The sequence below is a fragment of the Pseudochaenichthys georgianus genome, chromosome 1 (genome assembly GCF_902827115.2).
Source record: "Pseudochaenichthys georgianus chromosome 1, fPseGeo1.2, whole genome shotgun sequence".
Lineage (NCBI taxonomy): Eukaryota > Metazoa > Chordata > Actinopteri > Perciformes > Channichthyidae > Pseudochaenichthys > Pseudochaenichthys georgianus.
In genome coordinates this window covers 8,631,157-8,653,440 of record NC_047503.1, presented here as the reverse complement: position 1 = coordinate 8,653,440, position 22,284 = coordinate 8,631,157, and the positions used below count along the sequence as shown (strand labels likewise).

At 41.0% G+C, this 22,284-nt stretch overlaps 1 protein-coding gene across 2 annotated transcripts in view; it reads left to right on the top strand.

Annotated features, from left to right (window-relative positions):
- The window catches only part of sorcs3a (sortilin related VPS10 domain containing receptor 3a), a 349,991-nt gene that overhangs the window by 189,337 nt on the left and 138,370 nt on the right, over positions 1-22,284 (top strand). For both annotated transcript variants that reach the window (XM_071204106.1, XM_034082424.2), the window contains exon 3: positions 11,132-11,231. In XM_071204106.1, the coding sequence (XP_071060207.1) occupies positions 11,132-11,231 (100 nt within the window). The remainder of the gene's footprint in view (positions 1-11,131; positions 11,232-22,284) is intronic.

Genomic DNA, 22,284 nt, shown 5'->3' with positions numbered 1-22,284 from the left:
AGTAACATCCACACATTTGAAAGTGTTAACAAGGTCAAGCTGCTCAATTTCCTGCCCACGTTTAGTGAAGCAGTCACAGCACTTTGATAAACCAAGAAAGCCAGCAGCAGCTTTATTCTCCTGCAGTACTTTTGAATATAGGGGACATTATGCAATTTATTTACCATTACTTGCTGGAGCTATAGATGCACACTTGCTTTAAAGGCCTTTACAGCACTAATCATGTCACATATTGTTTTACAATTGCCCTGTAGCTGGAAGTTAAGCTGGTTTAATTTTCCAGTCAGATTGGTAAAAAAGGCCCAGGTCAAGTACCCAACCAGCATCAGATAAGACGGAGGTGTCCTCCACTCTCTCTTCCATGAAGAGCTTTACCTCATGCAGCAAGGAGAGGAAGCGCTGTAGGGTTATCCCTCTACTCAACCAGCTTACCTCAGCATGGAGAAGCTGAAAATGTTTGAAGCTCCTAGGTTGTTTTGCCTCTGCTCAAATAGAGTTTATTATTTTTGTCACAGGTTTCAGAACATGATTGAAGTCCATAACTTTGGAACAAAGTGCTTGTTGGTGGATAATGCAATGGTAACTCAGGAAACGTGGGAAGTATGGATCTGACTTACAATTCGGGATAAAACCAGAGTGTCGACCTCTCATAGCCGGGGCTCTATCAGTTGTTATGGATACGTTTGAGGAATATTTTTTCTTAAGTGTTAGCCATCGACCTAGAATCCTAGATGATAATTTTTTACTCTCAGTTTCTCTTTCCTTATTGCTCAGGCATGTAGCCTTGATTAATGTATGTTATCTCTCTTGTATAGAGGCAGCTCTGTATCTTTATATTGCCAGTTCATAAGATAGTTTAGTCCAGCATATCAGATGTGCAAGTCCCTCTGGCAGAGAACCTTAAGTTATGGACAAACAGTTACATTTCCCTGCTTGTTTAGTCAATTTAGTTAATATGAAGAATGTTGATTATTCTCTCAGAACCAGCTAAATACATGGGACTGGGTGAGAAATCTTCAGAATTGTTTTGGGCAACCGCTGTGTCATCTTGTGTCTGCAGCAGATGTGTTTGTCAATTCTCCGGCAGTAACTTGGAATAAACCTTCAGCTTTTTGCCATCAAGTTCCAGCTTTCCCATATTTCATTGTGTTTCGACTCAATTGCTCCAGAACTTTTCCATTACAGATAGCTTCTCCATTTTCACTCCTTTATATATGGAATTCATTTTTAATACAATTAGAAACGTCCACACTGTTGAAGCGGTGTAAGATATTCCTCTTTCTCCATGAAGTCCCCCATAACCACCCGGATGGACACAGCCAACTGAGCTGTGTCGCTCCCATCCACCGACTCGTCGCACTGTATGGAGAACCACTTGCATCTGACCATGTCCTTCTCCAACTGTCCCATAGCATTCACTGACAGAGCTGACAATCTTCTCGCATGGTGTTGGTTGTCAGTTGGAAATTGTCAATGGCAGACATTATCTCCGGCTTGCTCTTGTGGTCTCTGAACAAAGTCTCTCCCATAACAGACATTGCTCCCTTTAGAACGCCGGCATCAGTTAAATTACTTGTTCTTTTCCAAATACTGAGCCACTCGGAACGATGCTTCTGTAGCTAGGTTAGCTTTCTTGGCAGGCTTCATGAACAATAACCGCTGCCTTTGTAGCCTGGCTTTCAATTGTTTGACCTTCTCGAACCAAAAACAACGACCGGAGAGAAACTCCTTGGAAAAGCTTTCGTGAAGTTTTGTGAAGTGCCGCTCCACATTTCAAACGCACGCACTTGTCTTGGATTTTTCTTTAATGGAACTTATTCAGTTGACATGACTGTTACTTACATCTCTTTCTCTCTATCTTACTCTCAAAACATACTACGTAAATAAAAATCTCTCAACATGTCAACTGCACAACTGCAAGCGCCCTCTGGCATGCTAATCAGAAAACATTCACGAGCTACTGGCGATCAATGTGTTGGAGACCCTGAAATTAGGTGTTTAGTAAATACCAGAGGTGGGAGTAAGTCTTCTTCTTCTTCTTCTTCTTCTTCTTCTTCTTCTTCTTCTTCTTCTTCTTCTTCTTCTTCTTCTTCTTCTTCTTCTTCTTCTTTCGTGTAATGTCATAGTTCCAACTCGGTGTCGTGTAGCCATGCCCGCATCTCGGGTCCTAAGTCGAAGAGGCTGGCTTCCGAGGGTGGTCTATATAAAGGGCAGGTGGTTATTATATGTTCGGCAGTCTGTTCAGGGTCACCACACTCGCATGCAGAACTGTCTCCCAGGCCCCACTTCTTCATTGATCTTTTGAAGCGACCGACCCCAGTTCGTAGGTGGTTTAGTGTGGTCCATTGCCGGCGTGGTAGGTCGTCTCCTCCTATGGCGCCATCTCCTGGGTCCCAGATGTAGCGATGGATGCGGGAGGGCCCGGCTAGCTCCCACTCCTGCTTCCAAGCAGCCGCCAACCATGCATCTCTGGAGAGGTCCTCAGAGGTGGAATTGAGAATCTCTTAGTGCAGGCTCCCCAGGTTGTTCCAGCAAGGCGTTGGATCAGCGCGACCCTTGATGTTACCTTGGCCTTGACTTCTTCAAGGTGTTGTTTGAAGGACAGTGTCCGATCCAGATGCATACTAAGGTACTTCGGGGCTTGCTGGACCTCCAGACGTTTATTGTTGACACGCACCTCAAGTTCCCTCCTAGCTTCTCTGGTGCTAAGATGGTATGCCGCTGTAACTGTCTTTCCGATGTTGAGCTGTAGACGCCACCTTTGAAAGTATGCGACAACCAGGGTGCCCAGGTCGTCGTTAAGGCCATCTTCCATTTCCTTCCATGTTGGTCATCTCAGCATGATTGCTAGATCGTCTGTATAGCCGTACTTTCTGGATGTTGTGTCAGGTAGGCCATGTACATAAATGTTGAACAGCATCGGCGAGAGAACCGACCCCTGCGGAACACCGTTCCTCAGTCTTCTGAGCCTACTGCGTTGGCCATTGCTGGTCTGGAGGACAAAGCTGCGGTTGGTAAGCGTCTCCATGATGAACTTAATCATATGCCGGTCTGGTATTGTCCTCAACAGCTTCAGGTGGAGTCCATGGTGCCAGACGGTGTCATATGCGGCAGTCAGGTCCAGATACACTACCCCAGCTTTCTCATTGTCCTGGAAGCTGTCTTCGATGTCCTGAGAGAGTAGCGTTACCTGGTCCACTGTTGACCTTCCACGTCGAAAACCAGCTTGTTCTCGTGGAAGCTGTGAGTCCACCACTGGCTCGATGCGGCTATGGATCATCCTCTCCAAAATATTGAATGGGACACAGAGCAGCGAGATGGGTCTGTATGACTTTGGGTCTTCCGCAGGTTTATTTGGCTTCGGCAGAGCTATGACGGAGGCGTGGCGCCAGGTCTTTGGGAGCTTTGACTTCTGGTAGCACGACGAGAAGACTGCACAGAGCCAGCCAGATGTTGTTGAGCTCTGGTGGATGACGAACTCCGGGTGGATATTGTCGCGGCCCGGAGATTTGCCCGGCTTGAGCTTACTTATGGCCTCACTGATTTCATCGGCTGTAAAGTCTCCCGAGAGGTTAGAGTCGACACTGTCCGCTCCCAGGATGGAAGACACCTCGCATGATGTCAGTCGGGCGAAGTCTTTGTCTGCGTCCGGGAAGCGGCCGTTCTTCAGGAGCTGGGATGCAATGGCATCTGCTGTGACTGGGCACCTGGGGGGCGTTGTATTTCTGCCTGTAAGCTGGTTGATGGTCTGCCACGCCTTACGACTAGAGTGGGTGAAGTCGATTGATTCGACGACTTCTGTCCATCTGGTCCTGCGGGTGACGTCCAGCCTCTGGAGCAGTGCTGTTGCAGTCACAGCCACCTCTTCTCTGGAGATAGCCCTCTGGTGGTCACACAGAAGACGGCTGCACTCCTCGTCCCAACCCGGGATGTAGTTCCTGTTATAGCCACACGGAATTGTCTTCTTTGCCGCACCCAGGAGGACCTTGCAGTAGGCTGCGTAGGCCGCGTCCGCATCTGCTGCCTCTGGGTCTGGCAGACCAGCGGATCTTCTTGCCGTCTCCTCAACAAATGACTCCCAGTTGGCCTTTCGAAAGTTCCATAGTTTGACAGGTTTCCCTGGTACCCGTTGCACCAGTGCTGGAATTGTAATGATGGCCGGTTGGTGATGTGAGCGGGGGAACCTGCCCAGGATGCGTCCTGCACATGTACTGTAGGAGTAAGTCATACATGTGCAAGTCATGAGCAAGTCTCAAGTCTTGACCTACAAGTATCAAGCAAGTCCCAAGTCACTGTGGTGAGAGTCAAGCAAGTCAAGTCAAGTCATTGCTCAGGTCAAGCAAGTCAAGTCACATGAAATGCTGATGAATAAGCTCAGGTTCCACATTTAAATCAGTTAAAAGACAGTGGTTATGAAAATGGATTCAACCCACACTATGATCTTCATTACATACACAGGTAATGGCATAATTCCAGATATCATATATGGCATTTGCCATTACACATATTTAATTTAAATGTCTGTTAACACTAGAACCGCCAACAGCGTCAGCGCCTACATAGATATCATTTTCAAATCATTTCATTTGTTCCTCTTCATAATTTCCTTATAAACTAAGTAGGACGATTTAAAACTCACTTAATTGGGTTCATTTCGAAATTGCTTCAGTTTATTATCATAACAGATCAAAAAGTTCAGATTCATTTTACAATAAATCAAGGAATGATTCACTTCTACAAACAAAAACAACATAATTAAAACATTTAAACAAACTACTAAAAGTAGATGAACTACATTATTCAAAAGTTTACAGTAACTTCTGATAATAACACAGGGGAAATAAACGAGGCATCTCTCTCTCTCTCTCTCTCTCTCTCTCTCTATAAAGAGAAGAGTAAAGCTAGCTGCTGCCATGTTAACTGACACTCCTGCCTTCTAGTGGGTTGCCAGGTTTGCGCACATGGCGCTATAATCACCCAATCACATTTCGAAAAAACTAAACGTAATATCTCAATACAAAAACAAACGCAAATATTTCATTTTTAAAAGTCAAGTCCTTTCAAGTCATCTATCTCAAGCTTAAGTCAAGTCTCAAGTCATGAATAACAAGTCAAAGTCAAGTCAAGTCTTTTATCCATGTTAGTCAAGCAAATCTCAAGTCCAAAAATATGCGACTCGAGTCTGACTCGAGTCAAGTCATGTGACTCGAGTCCCCACCCTCAAACTCTTGCCTTTTAGACACAGTAAAATGAAACCACTGGCTCATCCTGCAGCATTGACACTGCCAATGGAAACCTTTCATTTGTAATTCTGCCATCTCCTCTTTAAAATCAGCTCCTTGGCATGGTAGAAGTCGGGGCGGTTAATATGTTTTTCTCATACTGATATTCTGAACAATCTGTGCTGTTGTTGCCGTAAAGTGTCTCTACTGTAGGCTATTTTTATTATATGTACAGCACTTTGGCTCGACCAAAAATTGTTTATAAATGTGCTATATAAATAAAACTTGATTTGATTTAATTTGATGTATCTTGCTCCAAGTCCGAGAGCTGACATCTCCCTGCTGTCTGTCTCCATAGCCATTAAATAATCTATCTAACCATATGCGTTTTCGGTGACTAGATGATGAAGGCACGCCTGGCACTCGTACTTTTCCATGACATGCCAAAAATAACATATGCTTCTCGGCTATTTAGGAAGTCTCTGCTCAGGCAGTGTAACACAGATTCCAAGAGGTATAGTTCACCGCCCCTGCTCGAATTCGAGACCATTCACACTGCAGCACCCCCCCCCCACACACACACATACCTCCCCACAAAATGCTTGGAAATGTTGCTGTCTGCCCGACTCATTATTGTGCTTTGTAATCATAGCAACTACTGTGTCTCAGAGGCATTCGGGAATGAGATAAATGTATTTTTCTGAAACCCCATTCACATGGAAGAGCATAAGAAGCAGGCTCTGACTAAAAAAGGAACTGACGCTCAAATAGGGATCATCTTCCCTCTCCTTGTGACTGCAACATGGGAGTTATGCCACCGTTGTGGCTGGGTGCTTCTATCCCCTCAGAGGGAAATATTTGTAAAATCCTAGGCACATGAATACAGCTTTGACAGCGAAAAGGGGAAGGCGAATAGAGCCCTGTAAATACTGTATTATTCTACTTGAAGGTGGATTTGGTGGTTACTAGCAGTGTTGTGCTAGTTACTGAAAACCAGTAACTAGTTACCATTACTAGTTACTTCATTTCAAAAGTAACTCAGTTACTTTACTGATTACTTACACCAAAAAGTAATGCGTTACTGTGAAAAGTAACGTTTTAGTTACTTAACAAAGGGCTCCCATTATATTAATGCCCTTATAGCCTTCATGTCACTACTGTTATTGCATTGGAGAATAATACAATCTGTTGATCAACTTGACATGCAATTATATGCAATCTGGATAGCATCGATATTAGCTGGCTTTCCATTTTTGTATATTCTTTCTCCAGGTAGTTGGAAAAAGTTTTCCGTTTCATATGCCGTGTGCCGCCCGGACATGCTATCATGCTAACTAGCTCCCTGAAAGCGGGTGACTCCACTGTAGCAATAGCCTGCATGTGTTCTACAACATACCGTGCAATGGCTTTATCGACTTTTCCCTGGCTAGCAGTCCCTTGGTTAAAATCCAGCCGCTGTTGCTTAGGTGCAGGTGGAGGTGGAGTGGCGTCGGCTGAGTCTCTGTGGTCTTAGCTACTAGCTTCGTCCCAGCATGTTGTTTTTGCAGATGTTTTAAGAGATTTGAATGACTGCTTTGGGCAGTAGATAGGCTCTTTGACCCGCCAGGACACAACTTACATTTAACTAAAACGTTCTTTTCTTTGTGCTCGACAAAAGTGAAATAGTGAGAATATCTCCAGGTGGAGAAACTAGACTTGAGCTCCGCCGCCGCCATGATAGTCTTGTTAGTAAACAACACAAACACGCCCACAGCCCATCTCCGCATGTGACACAGGAAGTATTTAAGTACTGTACTTAAGTACAGTTCTCATCTCTGTTCACCTGGCTGTTGACTATATAAAAAAACTAACGCAGTAACGGAGTAACGCACCATGTAGTAACGGTAACTGAGTTACTGAATTTAAAAAGTAATGCGTTAGAGTACTAGTTACTGCCAAAAATAACTTTGTAACGCGTTAGTCCCAACACTGGTTACTAGTGATGATGGATTAATGTGTAGTTTCTAGGGACTAGGCTGGCTAATATATGGAAGCCTGTTTGCACCACAGGGAACAACAAAAAAATCCTGTAAGTCAATATATTGACTTACTATCTCAATATATTGACTTAGCTATCTCATTATATTGAGTTATATATATATTGTTTTATTGAAACATGTATGTCAAATAAGGCACATAGACATCAATGTCTGGAGATTCCCAGTCGATCGCGAGATGTGTCTAAAAATAGAACAACAATATTCTGTTTTATCGTTAATGTCCTATAACATAATCTTCCTGTGCCAGAATAATGCACTTGAACGCATCAAAGCTTTGTGATTGGCCGGCGTGACCCCATGTGTCGGGGCGTGGCTGCTGGGCAGTGCACTAGTTCGCTAACGTTGTCCGTGTCAACACCAGGGCCCTTTCTCATTTCTCGAACTCCCCTCCTCGACTCCCCTCCTCGACTCCTATCCTCGATACTTAGTCCCGCCCACAGGAGATGCGAGCGGAGGAGCCGAGGAGGGGAACCGGGAGAGAGGAGGGGACTGGATATATCCCCCCCCCCCCTCTCCCCTCTGGTCGCTACAATGAGGAAAATAAATTACGGGCCAAAAGTTGTATTTACAAGTATTAAAAGTAAGCAGAGGACACCAAACCAAACCAACAGACCTGTCTGTCCGCTGCATCTACGCACACACTGTACCACACACACACACACACACACACACACACACACACACACACACACACACACACACACACACACACACACACACACACACACACACACACACACACACACACACACACACACACACACACCTACACACTGTACAACACACACCTACACACTGTACCACACACACACACGCACATACAGCTCCTAAAACAGGCTACAGCCGTTGTGTATTTTATTGTGAAGCACTGAATGTTTTTAGAAAAATATCGACTCTTTGTTTGTAGATATCTACTAAACTAAAGCAAATAAAGAGAGTAGGCCTGTTATACTGAGTGATATATATTATACAACACACTGCTCTGCTTTCTGCACCTCACAGCTGTTCTCTCTGTAAACATCGCGTTGCGATGAGAGCAGTTAATACAATAATATCCAGGGGATGCATGCAGAGCTGTCATTGGCTGAGATAAGTCCGGCCGTGCGTCACGACTCTTTGAAACATCTCTGTTCCCGGAAATGCATCCGCGAAGGAGCCGTGGAGGACCGTGGAGGAGCCATCAGTGTATCCTCGGTTATAGCTCCTCCAAAGAGGCTCCTCGATGCTCGATGCTCGGTCCTCGACGTGCATTTAGAGAAATGGGATGTCCTTCAACATGGTGCGCTAAAATTCATTTCCGGGTCACTACCGGAGGACAGAGGAGTCGAGGAGTCGAGGAGGGGGATTTGATGAAATGAGAAAGGGCCCAGGAGTGACAGTCCGCACACACACAAGAAGCAACACATATATAATTGTCACTCCGAGTGGGAGGATGATTATTTTTGTATCTATTCCAATTCGAAGTCCATCTGTCTCGTCTGCAATGCGAGCGTGGCTTTATCGAAGAAGGGTAATTTAGGAGCGGCATTTCAAAACAATGCACAAACGCTACGAGACGGAATTCGCTCCTAATTCTGCCCTATGCTCCAAAAGGGGAGGGGCCTGAGAGGACAGCTAAATGCACAGCAGTCCATTTTCACCAGGCCCAACAACAAGAGCAAGGCTGCTACCATAGCATGTTATCGTGTCAGTCACGTTCTTGCGAAACACATGAAGTCTTTCAAAGACGGCGAAGTTGTGAAAGAAGCATTCCTGGAGGCTGCCGTTGCGTAATAAAAATAACAGAAGCATTTCAACAGGTTTTTGATATGATAAAAACTCAAGTTAGATACCGTTATTAATCAGCTGTAAATTTGAGTTTCTTTGAACGTATTCATTATAATTATTGTACAAAATGGTATAATAATGCAAACTTAAATTGATTATAGTCTATCATCAATGCAGGCTAAGAAACTAGTGTTGCTTGCATCCTATTTTAAAGGCATTTATTTTTATAATCTACTAAAATGCAACAAAAAAAGGGTTTGATTATTTTAATTTTGTCTTTTTTATTGCACTGTTGCAGCAGATTCCTGTGTAGCTTCAGATCTGAGTTGTCTTATTAATAAGCCTAATTTATACTTTTGTAGCAACACTATTTTTATATAATGGCAAAGAAAGGGTTCAGAGTCTTTTCCTTTTTTTCCTGTCATATGTGGCAGCACTGTTCAATGTTTCTTGAAAACATTACCCACTGTAGTATGTGACGTGTGAATAAACTCCAACTCTGTATCAACAACACTGGTGTGTAACTTCAGTTAAATACTTGTATGTGTGTAGATTAGAAAGAGGTAAGATAAAGGATCTGCAGTATTTTATGAAGTATTAATCGTACACAGGTCAGTTTTATACAAGTAGAAGTGGGTATTTTCCTGGTAGTAGGCTGTCAGTAATGGCTACGCCTCTCTATTTGGATAGATCTCGGCAGACTGGCAACTTTAAAAGTAGCTCTCGGTTCAAAAAAGGTTGGGGACCCCTGATATAAGCGGTACAACTTTATATTAAGGTACATCAATTAACCATCAACTAGTTGTTAATTAACATACATATTAGCAGTATATTGGCTCTTTATTAGTCATTATAAAACACTTATTAATGCCTTATTCTACATGACCATATTCTACAAGTAATAGGCCATTAGTTGAGAGTTTTTCCTCAATAACCCTCTAATTAGTCCTTATTGATTGCAAGTAAGGAAGTTGTTGTATTGGAATATGTTCCCTATTTTAAAGTGAAGTCTTGTTCATAACCAATAAGCTAGTAGTTTGACTCTAATTGACCTGAACAGGTTCCCTATTCTAAAGTTGCCTCCTCTTCACACTAAGTAAATACATTATAGCACACAACTACTGAAATTAACCTCAACAGTACATGAACAAAGTAGGCACACGTTCAAATATCTGTTTTATTAATGAACCACTGAAGAGAGGTTCAGACACATACCAAAACATGTCAAGTTTCTCCAAGGCTGAGAACACATATGCAGCATTTACTTTTTAATAAATACTGATTTTTAACAGAGTTTATGTATTTGTGATCATCCTGTGTGACCTGCTTGTATACTATGTACTTACACAATATGTGTACTCTTCTCTCTGTGTTGTACTGTCTCAGTGTGGACATAGATTAAACAGCCAGCCAAACTCTTTTGAGAGCCAGGGAATGAGCAGCCATGCTCCTTTATTGACTTATGTGCAGTCCACTGACATTCAAACGGAGTGAAACTATACAAACGTTACAAGGCACTTAATGATCTCATACATGCAAGTGTAACATGCACAGATTACTTGTAGAATATGGTCATGTAGAATAAGGCATTCATAGGTGAATTGCTAAGTCCATATATTGACTTACAGGATTTTTGATTTTGTTTTCATGTGGCGCAAACAGGCTTCCATACTAAGAGGCTCATTCCCACTGTTCAATTATTAAAGCCCATTAGTTCAGGAACATCCACATGTTTGTTGCACTCTTCATATTTTATTTCATAGCAGTCATCGGGAGAGAATTAATTATTAACAGTGCTGAGTCCCCGGACATTTTCCAATGGCTCGTTTTCGTTGGCAGCTCCAGATGATTGGTTAACTTTCTTTTGTTGTATTGCCAGAGGTTTTACTCTCACACACAGTAACTGTATATGTACAGTACAGCATAAGGCTGCATATGACTGTTCTTTCACCCTGTGGTTACATATTGCATTGTTTTCATCAGTGCAAAATCATTTGACCCAAATCGAGCAATGTCCCAGTAATACTTGTCTACCAATTATGTTTTCAGCAAACTTTGCTTTTCTCACGTTTATCTAAATTTGCCTTTATCTCCCCCGCTCAGATCTACTGACTACGGCTCAACATACGACAGAATGAACGACAAAGTGGGAACCAAAACTGTCCTGAGTTACCTGTACGTCTGTCCAACTAACAAGAGAAAGGTGAGATGTTGCATGTTTATTAGTTTGTTGTGTCTATTGTCCAACATATGTGACCTGCTCCATTGAAATCAGTTGCATTGACCTAAAGACACATTTTGAGCTGAATATACTGTTGGAAAGAGGAGATGCCGAGCTTTCTAATGATATCAGGATTGTTGTTGTACTCCAAATATTAAGCAAAATATGTCACATTATATAATGACTGTCACGAGTCCTCATTTTGAGAAAAAGGCCTTTAAAGTTTCCTCTTCTCTGGAATCCATCGATCTGATTGATTATTAGTGGAGCAAATGATCAAAATACTACGGAGGGAAGATATTTTCGTTTGGAGGGAAGCTCGCGAGTGTGTGTGTGTATCCGTGTGTATACATGTGTGTGTGTGTAATTGTGCGTTTATGTGTATTGTGTTTGTTTCCCGGGGAAAACACTCAGGAGAAACACCGGCTGTTGTTATGCCTGCTGTGACGTTAAGTTACTCCGTTCTCCGCTTGTAATTATGTCGTGACAAGCTTCAAAGTTGTATTTATCATCTGAATTTGCCGAAACAAGTTTAATATTCTGAAATCCAAGACTTTGTTTATTTGAAATCAGATGAAAACAAACTGTAACGGACCCTGCCGTGTTATCTACGATTACTATACGCCTTACATTCATAATTTCAGCCGGAGGGAGGGGGGCGGCGCTAAGGAAGAGCAGAGTGCGAGTGAGAGCTGTCATCTTCCCTTTACAAGCTTCAAAAATGTATTTATCGTGTGATTTTGGGAATAAAAGTTTCAGATTCTGAAAGCCAAGACTGTTTATTTAAAATCAAACAAAACACCCGAACCCCCGAAAAACTATTTTTTTACGCAAATTTCAAATATTTTGAAATGAGCCGTTGCGACTGATTTCGATAGAGCGGGTCACATATGTTTACAATTAGAGATGCACCAAATACCGATCAGATACAAGTGTTTAAAGAGGCCCTATTATGCTTTAGTTTTTTTGGGAGGGTTTTCCATTTCCTGTAGTGTACATATGTTTTTGTTCATGTAAATGGTCTGCAAAGGCTAACACCCCTGTGTTCCCTCTTCCACACTCTCCCCCCCTGAAATGCTTCTGTTCGACTCCTTTGTTTACTACCCAAACAGAGTGACATCACTTTGTAACACTCATTGGCTAGCTAGCGCTCCAACACATTGAACATGATCTAGGTTGGACGTGACTCTGTTGTTCTAATTATTAAGTAAGTTCTGTGGAAATTGACATCATGCTGAGATTCCCTTGTGTGCTATAGCATAAAAAGAGCATATAATTCAACAATTTCTCAAACGGTCTTCACCCGGGCTTCGCTTATCTGGCTGTGACAGCAAACCAACTTTTATTTGAGAATCAGTGGTGAGCCGTGACTTTTATACCTTGGCCCTCTGACCCCCACCCTTTCCCTCGAAAAATAAAAATAAAATAGTTATTACGTCACAGCGTATCCTTCAGCGGAATATCAAAACAACGGTCTCGGGTGCAAAACGCATCAATGACAGCAACCCTCTACCACACAAAACAACACCTGTAAATAACCCAATTTGTGTTCTTTGAAATTGAAAAGGATATTGCATTGTGTTTGTTACTTTCGTTGCAGTTGTATGTCTTAAGTGTAATTTGGCATGCTTTTATTTTGAAGGCAAGTTTACGCTGTTGACAGGAAGTTGTTGTTGCTATGGAAACAAGAAAAGCTTCACAGTGGGTGGAACTTGTCCTAAAGTCTGCGATAATAAAACCCACCCATTTAGAGGGAAGATATGATTGGTCAATTGTACTGTAATTTGACATTACTCTCTTGTTCAGTTACTATAACGGGTCCTCTGTGAATTTACAGCAGGACTACCAATCAGCTCCTGTCTTCACCTCGCAGAGACAAGCTTCTTTCATTTAACCCTTCACATTCAAACATAAACTGAATAGGCAAATTCAAAGGATTTATTTCTTTGGAAGTGTTATTTTAAATACAATTAAATCAAGTTATTTTTGGTAAAACTAAAGAAAAATATTATTTAGTAGAATATCTTAGGCCCTGACGGCTCGCCACTGTTGAGAATGCATTCATTTATGGCATGCTTCCTACGAGCAATAGGAAGTTTCTGGCAACAGAATCTAAAGATGAATTTTGAGAATTTCAGGCCACAAAAAGGTACAGAAACAAGCGTGAGCATTGCCAGATTCCAACCATCTGCCAACATCTTTAATCTGCCTGAAAGTTCTGTTAATTGTTAACTGTTTAATTTCTTGATATTCTAAGATTAATTCTCAGTTTGTGGTTTGCACTCCATTTTCTACCATCTGCCTCAATGTAATGTTACATTTAATTCAGGGAAATATTAGGCAAAGGACTTGTTATGGAAAATCACTTCCAGCTTCCGCATTAGCTGAATTGAATTGTGCAGCTAAACGATCCCTACATGATCATATTCATTCCCGCAGCACATACAGTTAAGGTTTTGGAAACATTCTGAATCCTTAGAAATGTCTGTACTGCAATTCACAACTCGCACATTAAATCCGATTTGCCCTCATGCCTTGAACACCACGGCTTGTGCATCAAGCAACAGTTTGACAGACAAGTGGAATTGTGCCCAAGAGGTCAACCCGCTATGAGCAGCTAGTAGGAGTCTAGTCTCCATCTGTAGACTAGACTAGCCCCATGGCTGTTTCCATAACCACAGTTTTCAAGTTGACATACTGTATGTAGGAATCATCAGTATCACATAGAAATTACTAATTGGCTCAGCTCATTTTTGCGTCTTACTGCCAATTACGACAGATTGTATGCATATGGAGGAGATTAAGTTTGCACAGCGTTAAACTGATGTGTTCCTCTGGAGACGCAGAGCGGGGCACATTAACATTTTAGTTTTAATAGGGACCTAGAGGCATTAGATGAAATAATAATTTTTAATATTTTCATTATTTATATAACCAAAGAGTTGGCCACAAATCTATTACTTATTGCAACTAATAATTGCTGCACCAATCTCTCCATGTTCAAATCACAAAACTTCTTTGAATCTGTTATTAATGTTATGTCTTGTATATTTTAAGTGTTGTTTTAACATTTAATATATGTTTACCCCAGAGAAGTGTCCCCTAAAAAACAATACAAATACAATTGTTATTATTATTGTTATTGTAATTATTATTATTATTATTATTATTTATTCTGTCATTTATTAATACAATTGTACCTACAAAATCAACAATAGATATGTTTTAAGAACTTAAAATAAAAAAGCAATATAACATGTTTTGGATGATTACTTCAATAGCGTACGTTGCCGAATGTTAGCTAACATAAGATTTTAAGTCCCTTAATTAGCATTTATGATGCCACTTCAATGAAATCCGTAAGTTAGTTACTTTGAACAGGGTCCCTGCAGATACTTAGAACCTGTTAAGCCCGACGGGGTGGTTTTTCACAAAACTGTGTCTCAGGGCATCTTAATATTTAATAACCTATTAATGTGTCATACTCACTTAACTTAAACTCAGCTAACTGAAGATACGAACAATTTTTACTGAAACAAAGCAAAAGTCTCACAAGAAGCGTCTACATGAGCCCTGAGCGGAAAAATGCTAACGCACTTAGCACATAACTCAAGGTAAAAATACCCTTATTACTTATCATAACTGCACATACAAGATATCAGATTAGAGCTGAGATTCCACAGTTTATATAGGTATTGGTATCATCACTGAGCGATCAGAACTCGCAACAGGGGAAACAAAAAAGGTAAAATGTCACTTGTTTTGCATCAATCTTGATACAGGGTACTTATTATATGTTATAGTTTGGATTCCTAAAGCTTTTAGTCTACTATCCCATCATTCAAGGGTGGTTTTCACTACAAGTAATTAGTTTTTTTTGGACAGACACTATACTTTACAGTTGTTTTACTATGTTCAATCTGAATTTACTTTTAATTTACCCCTTTTAGAAGTGAAGATATCGTCATTTGTTCTGGGAATGTCATTTTCGAGCCTGAGACCTGAAAAACAGGCTCAGGGCTTAACAGGTTAAAAAGTCTTAAAAGTCTTACATTTACTTTTTGATATTCAAGGTCTAAACATTTCTTAAAAAGTCTGGAATTTTAGGCGGGGAGGTATTACATTTGATCTGGGGCAGAATGTCTATGTTTTGTTAAATTTGTAAGTTTTATTTTACCGGTAACGTTATTGTATATCCTGCAACGTCCAATACCTATATGTTTTGTATACGTGAAATAGGTAGGCGAACGCACACTCTGCTTAGTAGGTGGCAGTAGAACGCCTTGTGTGGCTGTGATCCGCATGTTAAGGAGAAGAACGTGTTTATCCAGCTTCAGATTTTAAGGCTACTGCGGACAAAAAGGAAGACGACGCTGAGAACAGGTTTAACAATGGGTAAGTGCAAATGTAATGACAAACGGTTGGGAGACGACAAGTATCGTGGCTGGCTGAAACCGTCCAGCTGCTCCTATGAGGCGCGATGTGGACTTTGTCGGAAAATCATCAAACTGGGCACAATGGGGCATTAGATTCACACCTGAGATCGGAAAACCACAAGTGCTATGCTGGTACCCAAAGGAGTACATTACATTACATTTAATTTAGCTGACGCTTTTATCCAAAGCGACTAACAATAAGTGCATTTGACCAAGAAGATACAAACTTGAAGAAAACAGAATCATAAGTACATTAGGTTTCATAGAGCCAAACCATTTTAGGATGCCCATAGAGTCGTTCCCTAGCGCTACTTCTAGTTTGGCTATTACAACTAATATATCCGCTCTGGCAAAGTCTTCACGGCCCACTTCCAGTCAGACAGCATTCAACTCTTTTTCACCCAAAGCCACGTTAAGGCAGAATTGCTGTGGGTTTTTCATACAGTTAATTGTCACCAGTCATACATACCATTTTTTTTTTAATAGGAAGGCAGTCATGTTGGTTAATGTGCACTGAATATTTTCCGTTATTCAAATGCAATACAACTCAGTAACGGTTTATACTGTTGTCTTGTTCATCGATTTTTTTTGTATTGGTATTATTTTTTCCTTTGAGAGGTCTTAAAAAGTTCTGAAAATTCATTACATTTGTACTTAAAATGTTTGCAGATACCCTGTTTGAAACATATAAACAGGCAATTAGAATTATGTACCGCAAATCAAGATAGCTTTTTTTAATTTGTGAGTCCAGTGTAGGAGTTTACACAGAAGAGGATTAAGGCCATATCTTTTTTTTATAGATTTGATAAAAATACATTTCTTTTTGATTTCTGATCAAAAAAAGTCAGAATTCAGGTTTTTGTTTTCGTAACTCTGATTTACAGAATTCAGTCTTGGTCAGATGTCAAAATATTTTCACATGTATCCCTAATCCCCTTGCCGTACATTTCAATATCACATTATCTTTTTTCGCCTATCCATCCCAATGCCATTAGTTACACATTTGCCTCAGGGAGCTTAACAGTCTGTACAGTATATGACACCTTTTGTCTAGACCCCTGCATCCACTAAGAAAACACTCCAGCTAAATATCCCAATTAACAAGGAATACATGTTAAAGAAACCCCCTTACCCTTTAACCAGTTAATCCCCAAGCCTGTTTTTCAGGTCTCAGGCTCGAAAATGACATTCCCAGAACAAATGACTATATCTTTACTTTTTTCTCAAAGCAATGATAAACCTGTGAGTTGTAGAAAAGTCAGAATCAATATAGAATCTTTTTTATTTTAAAGTAAATTCAGATTGAACATAGTAAACAAATGTAAATGATAGTGTCCTTCCAAAAAGAAAACATTACTTATAGTGAAAACCACCCTCGACTGATGGGATAGTAGACTAAAAGCTTTAGGAATCCAAACTATAACATTTAATAAGTACCCTGTATCAAAATGGATGCAAAACAAGTTAAATTTGATCTTTTTAAGAGAGGTTAAAAAAAAATAAAACTTCTGGGGTGATTTGCCATATCTCTGGAACCCAGAAGAGAGAGGTCAGGTGCAATGATCCATGAAAATGTATGACATGACAAAGTGATGTGTATATGAACAATCTACCGGATAATAGAGTTGCGACTTTTCCTTGAAAATAATCATTTTGTCCAGCTTGACCTACCTGGTGAGACAAATGTTGAATAAATAAAAATCTGCATTGCATCAACGCCTTACAGAAAACGAAGCACGACTCCCGAGACTTGTGCAGGTGCTCGGGTCCGTCAGCCATTATTTTTCCAAGGCCGGGCCAAGGTACTGACCCTGGATACGTTTGCATGCTTCATGACTGCTAAGCTAAACCACATCGGGGCATGGAACAGATCATAGCCAGCCCTGATTACTCCTCATGACTCACTCCCGCTGCCTGTCTTCTGTGCAGAAATTGTAATTCCACATCAAGGGCATAGCAGGCATGTACTCCCTAAGGTTCTCCCTGTGACTCATGTGAGGTATTTGTTTTGTGTTACTTAAGTTATATACGATTAGATACAGAGTTGAGAGGGGTACTTTAAAAAACTCGTTGCAATTACTTGTGTTATCAGAAACCAAAGCTGAGTATCAACAAGGAAGGCAACGTGATGACTTAATGTTACATTTGGATTACCTCAATATCAAATACATTGCCAATAAATAAAAGACAAATAACAAAAAATATATTTTTATTGGAAATAAAGTGAACAAAATTAATGAAATGCAGGCAGAAGGCGTATAGATCCACATTTAAAGTGTTAGCCTACAGAACAGTACAGTTTACGAATAAGGAATACAATCTGCTCCTGCCGGTAATGCCCAACTTTTACAAATGTTACAGTAATCTGATTACGTATTTTTTAACTATAAGCGAATACAGTTTCCTTTTTTGTGTCTTGATTACGCAATCCCGTTACATGTAATGCGTTACTCCCCAAGCATGATTACAGTAGGTAGACTTTCCAACACACAAAAGACAAAAAAGATAATTAATGTACCAAACTATATACTACATGAAAATAACACAGTAGAGTTCTGATATCAGTTTTACAAAAATACATTTGAGTGAGTCATTGCAACAAAGAACTAGTAACAATCTCAGAAGCATATGGTTGACCTATGGCTCTGCCAAAGGGGCTGATTCTCCCTCCGCACCTTATCTCTGATCTAATTATCTCGATTTACCATCCCGTAGATGGATGAAACTTTTCCTATCTGCTGGCTACACTCATTTGTAGCCTCCTTGCATCTTGAGTGGCCTTATTTAGCATACGCCTGTTCTTCTGGATAAAAAGAACCATCCGGATGCCTAATCACTCACTGTAAAATATAATCTCCCACTACTCTTTGAAACATTCCTTTCAACCACAACAGAAGAATCGTTAAACTTCCACTGCAACAAATTCTGTACAATTTCGTCTCTTACATTGTCCAAGGGAAAGAAAGTGGAAGCTGTGACCTTTTACAATGCCACATTATAGATTTGAATGATAGTAATGGCATTTAGCGCAAGGCCTCTGAAAATGACACCCCCCATGAATCTTCTCGGCTTTTTTCTGATGTCTTTTTCCAAAGTGCTCAGTCCTTGAATGCTTCGATTGAACGGCTGGTAGATTGGGTTAATTTAAAACTAAAGACATGTACATTTAAAATACCATTGAGGCTTGGGGAGAGACAGTGAAAACATGATAGCTGGATGTGGGTGATTAAGTCTTGATCCATGGATAATGAGCATGTTGCAGAGACGACTCTGTTAAAGCCTCCCGTCAAAGGCAGACTAAAGCGTAATTGATCTGCCGTGACACGATTCATTTGCAGCGGGGTGTCTCTTTCCCTCTGCTTCTGATCCATACCTCCACTAACCTAATGACCCGACATCTACCGGCTTCTATCTCCGTGCTCCAGCTTATGCACAGCTCAACATCAGGCTGATAAAACACAACGGTTATCCCTCCAACCCCTATTGATTTCGTATTGAAACCCTCCTCACTCGCCCGCTTCCTCACAACGGCTGAGTGCTTGCTGTGAGGAAAATCGTAATCACCCCCTGCTATAAGGCGATCGGTCCCTGTGATTTTGGAAGTGAGTATTTATTTTTGAGGGTGATTGTTTTAGCAGTCAGGAGAGAAATTGGCCACAGCTCTTTTTCCCGCCTTTGTATTGGCTGTAAATTGGTTGTGGGTTATTTGTAATCAAAGAGGCGACAGACAGAAACTGGTTTGTTACGATAATGTGTAAGGTAGGGGAATAATGTGGCTGTTTTCACACTTACATGTTGGTAAATGAGTGAAGTGAATGTGACAGAAATGTCTGGGGCCCATTCCCACTTTCAAAAGACAACATGTTGAGCCCCACTGAATGAAAGCTACAGAAAAGACGAGCTAGAATCACTGTGATTATAGGAGTTAGTTTTAGAGTGAGCATAGAAAGGGGCAATTACACTCATGACTGAGTAGAATGCTTAAGTAGCAATAGTAGATTTTTATATCAAATGCACTCTTCAATGCATTTCCACATTTCTATTTAACTGAAAGTACTGATATCTGTATCAAGAATAAGTAAAATCCCCCATTCACAACACACTCTGCTGCTTACTATAGTATTATTGAATAGCATTTTATAGAATAGTAAAAAATGTTAATAACTTATGACAAGCTCCAAAGACACTGGCAGATATCCGGAGGTCTTGGCACTGCATGGTGACAGGTAATGAATGGTAAGATTTGGGAGCCAGGGCCAATGAGAAATCCGGCTTGAGAATGTGCTGCCTGTTTATTGGTGCTTAATGAAAAACAATTTACCTAAATCACCAACAGGGAGGGTTTCTGGGTAAAGCTCTGGAAAGAGGGCTAGCTTTTCTGTCAGTGACAAATGTGCTGCTGTTGTTCCAATTCAAATCAAATTGACGTGAAATAACAGCCACTTGGTCCTCAAGAGCAGCCTAGACCATAGACTGTATATATAAATGGACGTAGGGTCCGTGACGTCACCCATAGGATTCTGCAGAGTTGTAGAGATGGGCGAGTCCTGATTCATCCGGATCATTAACCCGGATCCTAGAAATGAGTTGGTCGTGTAGGGTCTCCCCTCTCCATTAACCCGAGTCCTTTGAGTCCTACACCTGGTGTGATGTACAAATTAAAACTATAAATTGCGTCACTCGCTACTCTCTTTATAACATGTAAAATAACATGACAACGTACCCCAGTCCATCTGCCTACCCTTTAGCAAGTAGGATAGCTTCCAGAAGTTATCGTTTGGCTCAGGGGAAGCGGATCAGTGAAACTTCCTGCAGACTCGTGGGGACTCAGAGGAGCCGTAAGTTACGGCTCCTAACCGTAATAGTATAGCAGATCCAGAGATCCAAACTCGTCATGTGCACGAGCATAGCTGTGGCCGGGAAAACATTTTACTTAGGGGGTGTGGCCAAAAGTGGGGAGAGATGCAGGAGTCAACAGCAGACTCAGAGATTCGCAAATCCTGACTCACTGTGCAAAACACAGCAGACTCGTGCGGACTCAGAGCTGTAACCATATAGCAGCAGATCCAGAGATCCAGCAGACTCGTCCTCATGCACGAGTCAACAGCAGACTGATATTCGCCAAATCGCAAAATAACCCTTTTGTTGTGATCAACATGTTTTATTAAAGCAAAAGACACTGTGGAGCGGAGGTTAATATAACGTCAGTTTAATATGCTCGTGAAATGCAACAAGTTTTCGGTTTCACCGATAGGATTTCTACGCTCTTGGTGATGCTGACTCATATGACTCAAATGACTCGTGTGATCCGGATCTCTTCAATGACTGACTCAGAAGACCCTGAGTCCGTAAAAGGATCCGGATTTGCCATCTCTACAGAGTTGCCGAGAAGCCCTTAGTAGGCGGAGTCGGCCACTAACGGCTCGACAGTGACGTCAGAGTTCAACTCCCGCCTGCTCCAGCCTGCTACAAATAAGGGCAAAGACGCGGAGCCGAGGCGGGACCTCCTGCCACCAAGCTGGAAGTTCCAGAGCTAGCTGAAGCTACCAAGCTAAGCTAACATGCTCCCCATCTGCACACTGCCGTCGAATGTTATGTTTCTAAGGTAAGCGGACATGAAACTATTCAGCAAAACTAAAAATAATAATCTAAGTTATTGAGTTTTTAGCATAATACTTCAGAATCTTAAAACCCCTTAATGTTTGTATGCAATTGTGCTAAATTCAACACTGGAATCAAGCAAATATTAATGTGTTTGCATGACATTAGTTATTTATATTTTGATATCACTTAATTATACGTTTAATACATTTAAGTCAAGCTAAGGTACATGTGATGGTAGCTAGTTAGTGCTCTTACCTGTAAGGCCTCCTCCAAACAGCATAATAACCAGACTGTATCATTAAAACTAAGTACCAGTTATAGATCCTTGCCTTTAGACAAACAATTCAAAAGACAACATGTATTTAAAGACCAATCTTTATTTGAATGTGCCTCTTAACCTGAGATATTAGCTATACAGTAATAGTATTGACAATCTAAAAAAACAGAGTAACTCAACAGTCAACGTTATGTTTCTTATTGTCTAAAGCATTTATTATTTTCATTTTCCCCCTCTCATATTCAGTGTGGACGGATTGAGACAGCATGGTGTCCAGAGAGCTGCAGAGACTTCAGGGAGAAACCTCCGTGTGATGGACGTCCTGTCTGTTGGTTTGGAGAGGACTGAGGGTCATTCCTCAGCGAGGAGGACCAGGCCTGATGGAGGAGCCCATGCTGGGCATAGCTGATGCCAACTGCACAGGCCTAGTCTGTCACTTTATTTGACTAAATGTGTTTACTTGTACAGGTTTACACCTTCTATATGTGCTTTTTATTTAAAACATTTGATTAACTTTTGGTTCACATTTCAATAAATTGTATTTGTATATGCATTCCTTTTGTCCATTATTCTTACTGAAAATGTTAGATTACACATTCACATCTGACTGAAGATTGGCCCCATTTATTTGTGACGTTGCAAACTCTGCGGTACAAGGCACAGGTGATGTGAAGCTCATAAAGTGAGGCACATAGAAATAATCAGCTGATGGAGTGTA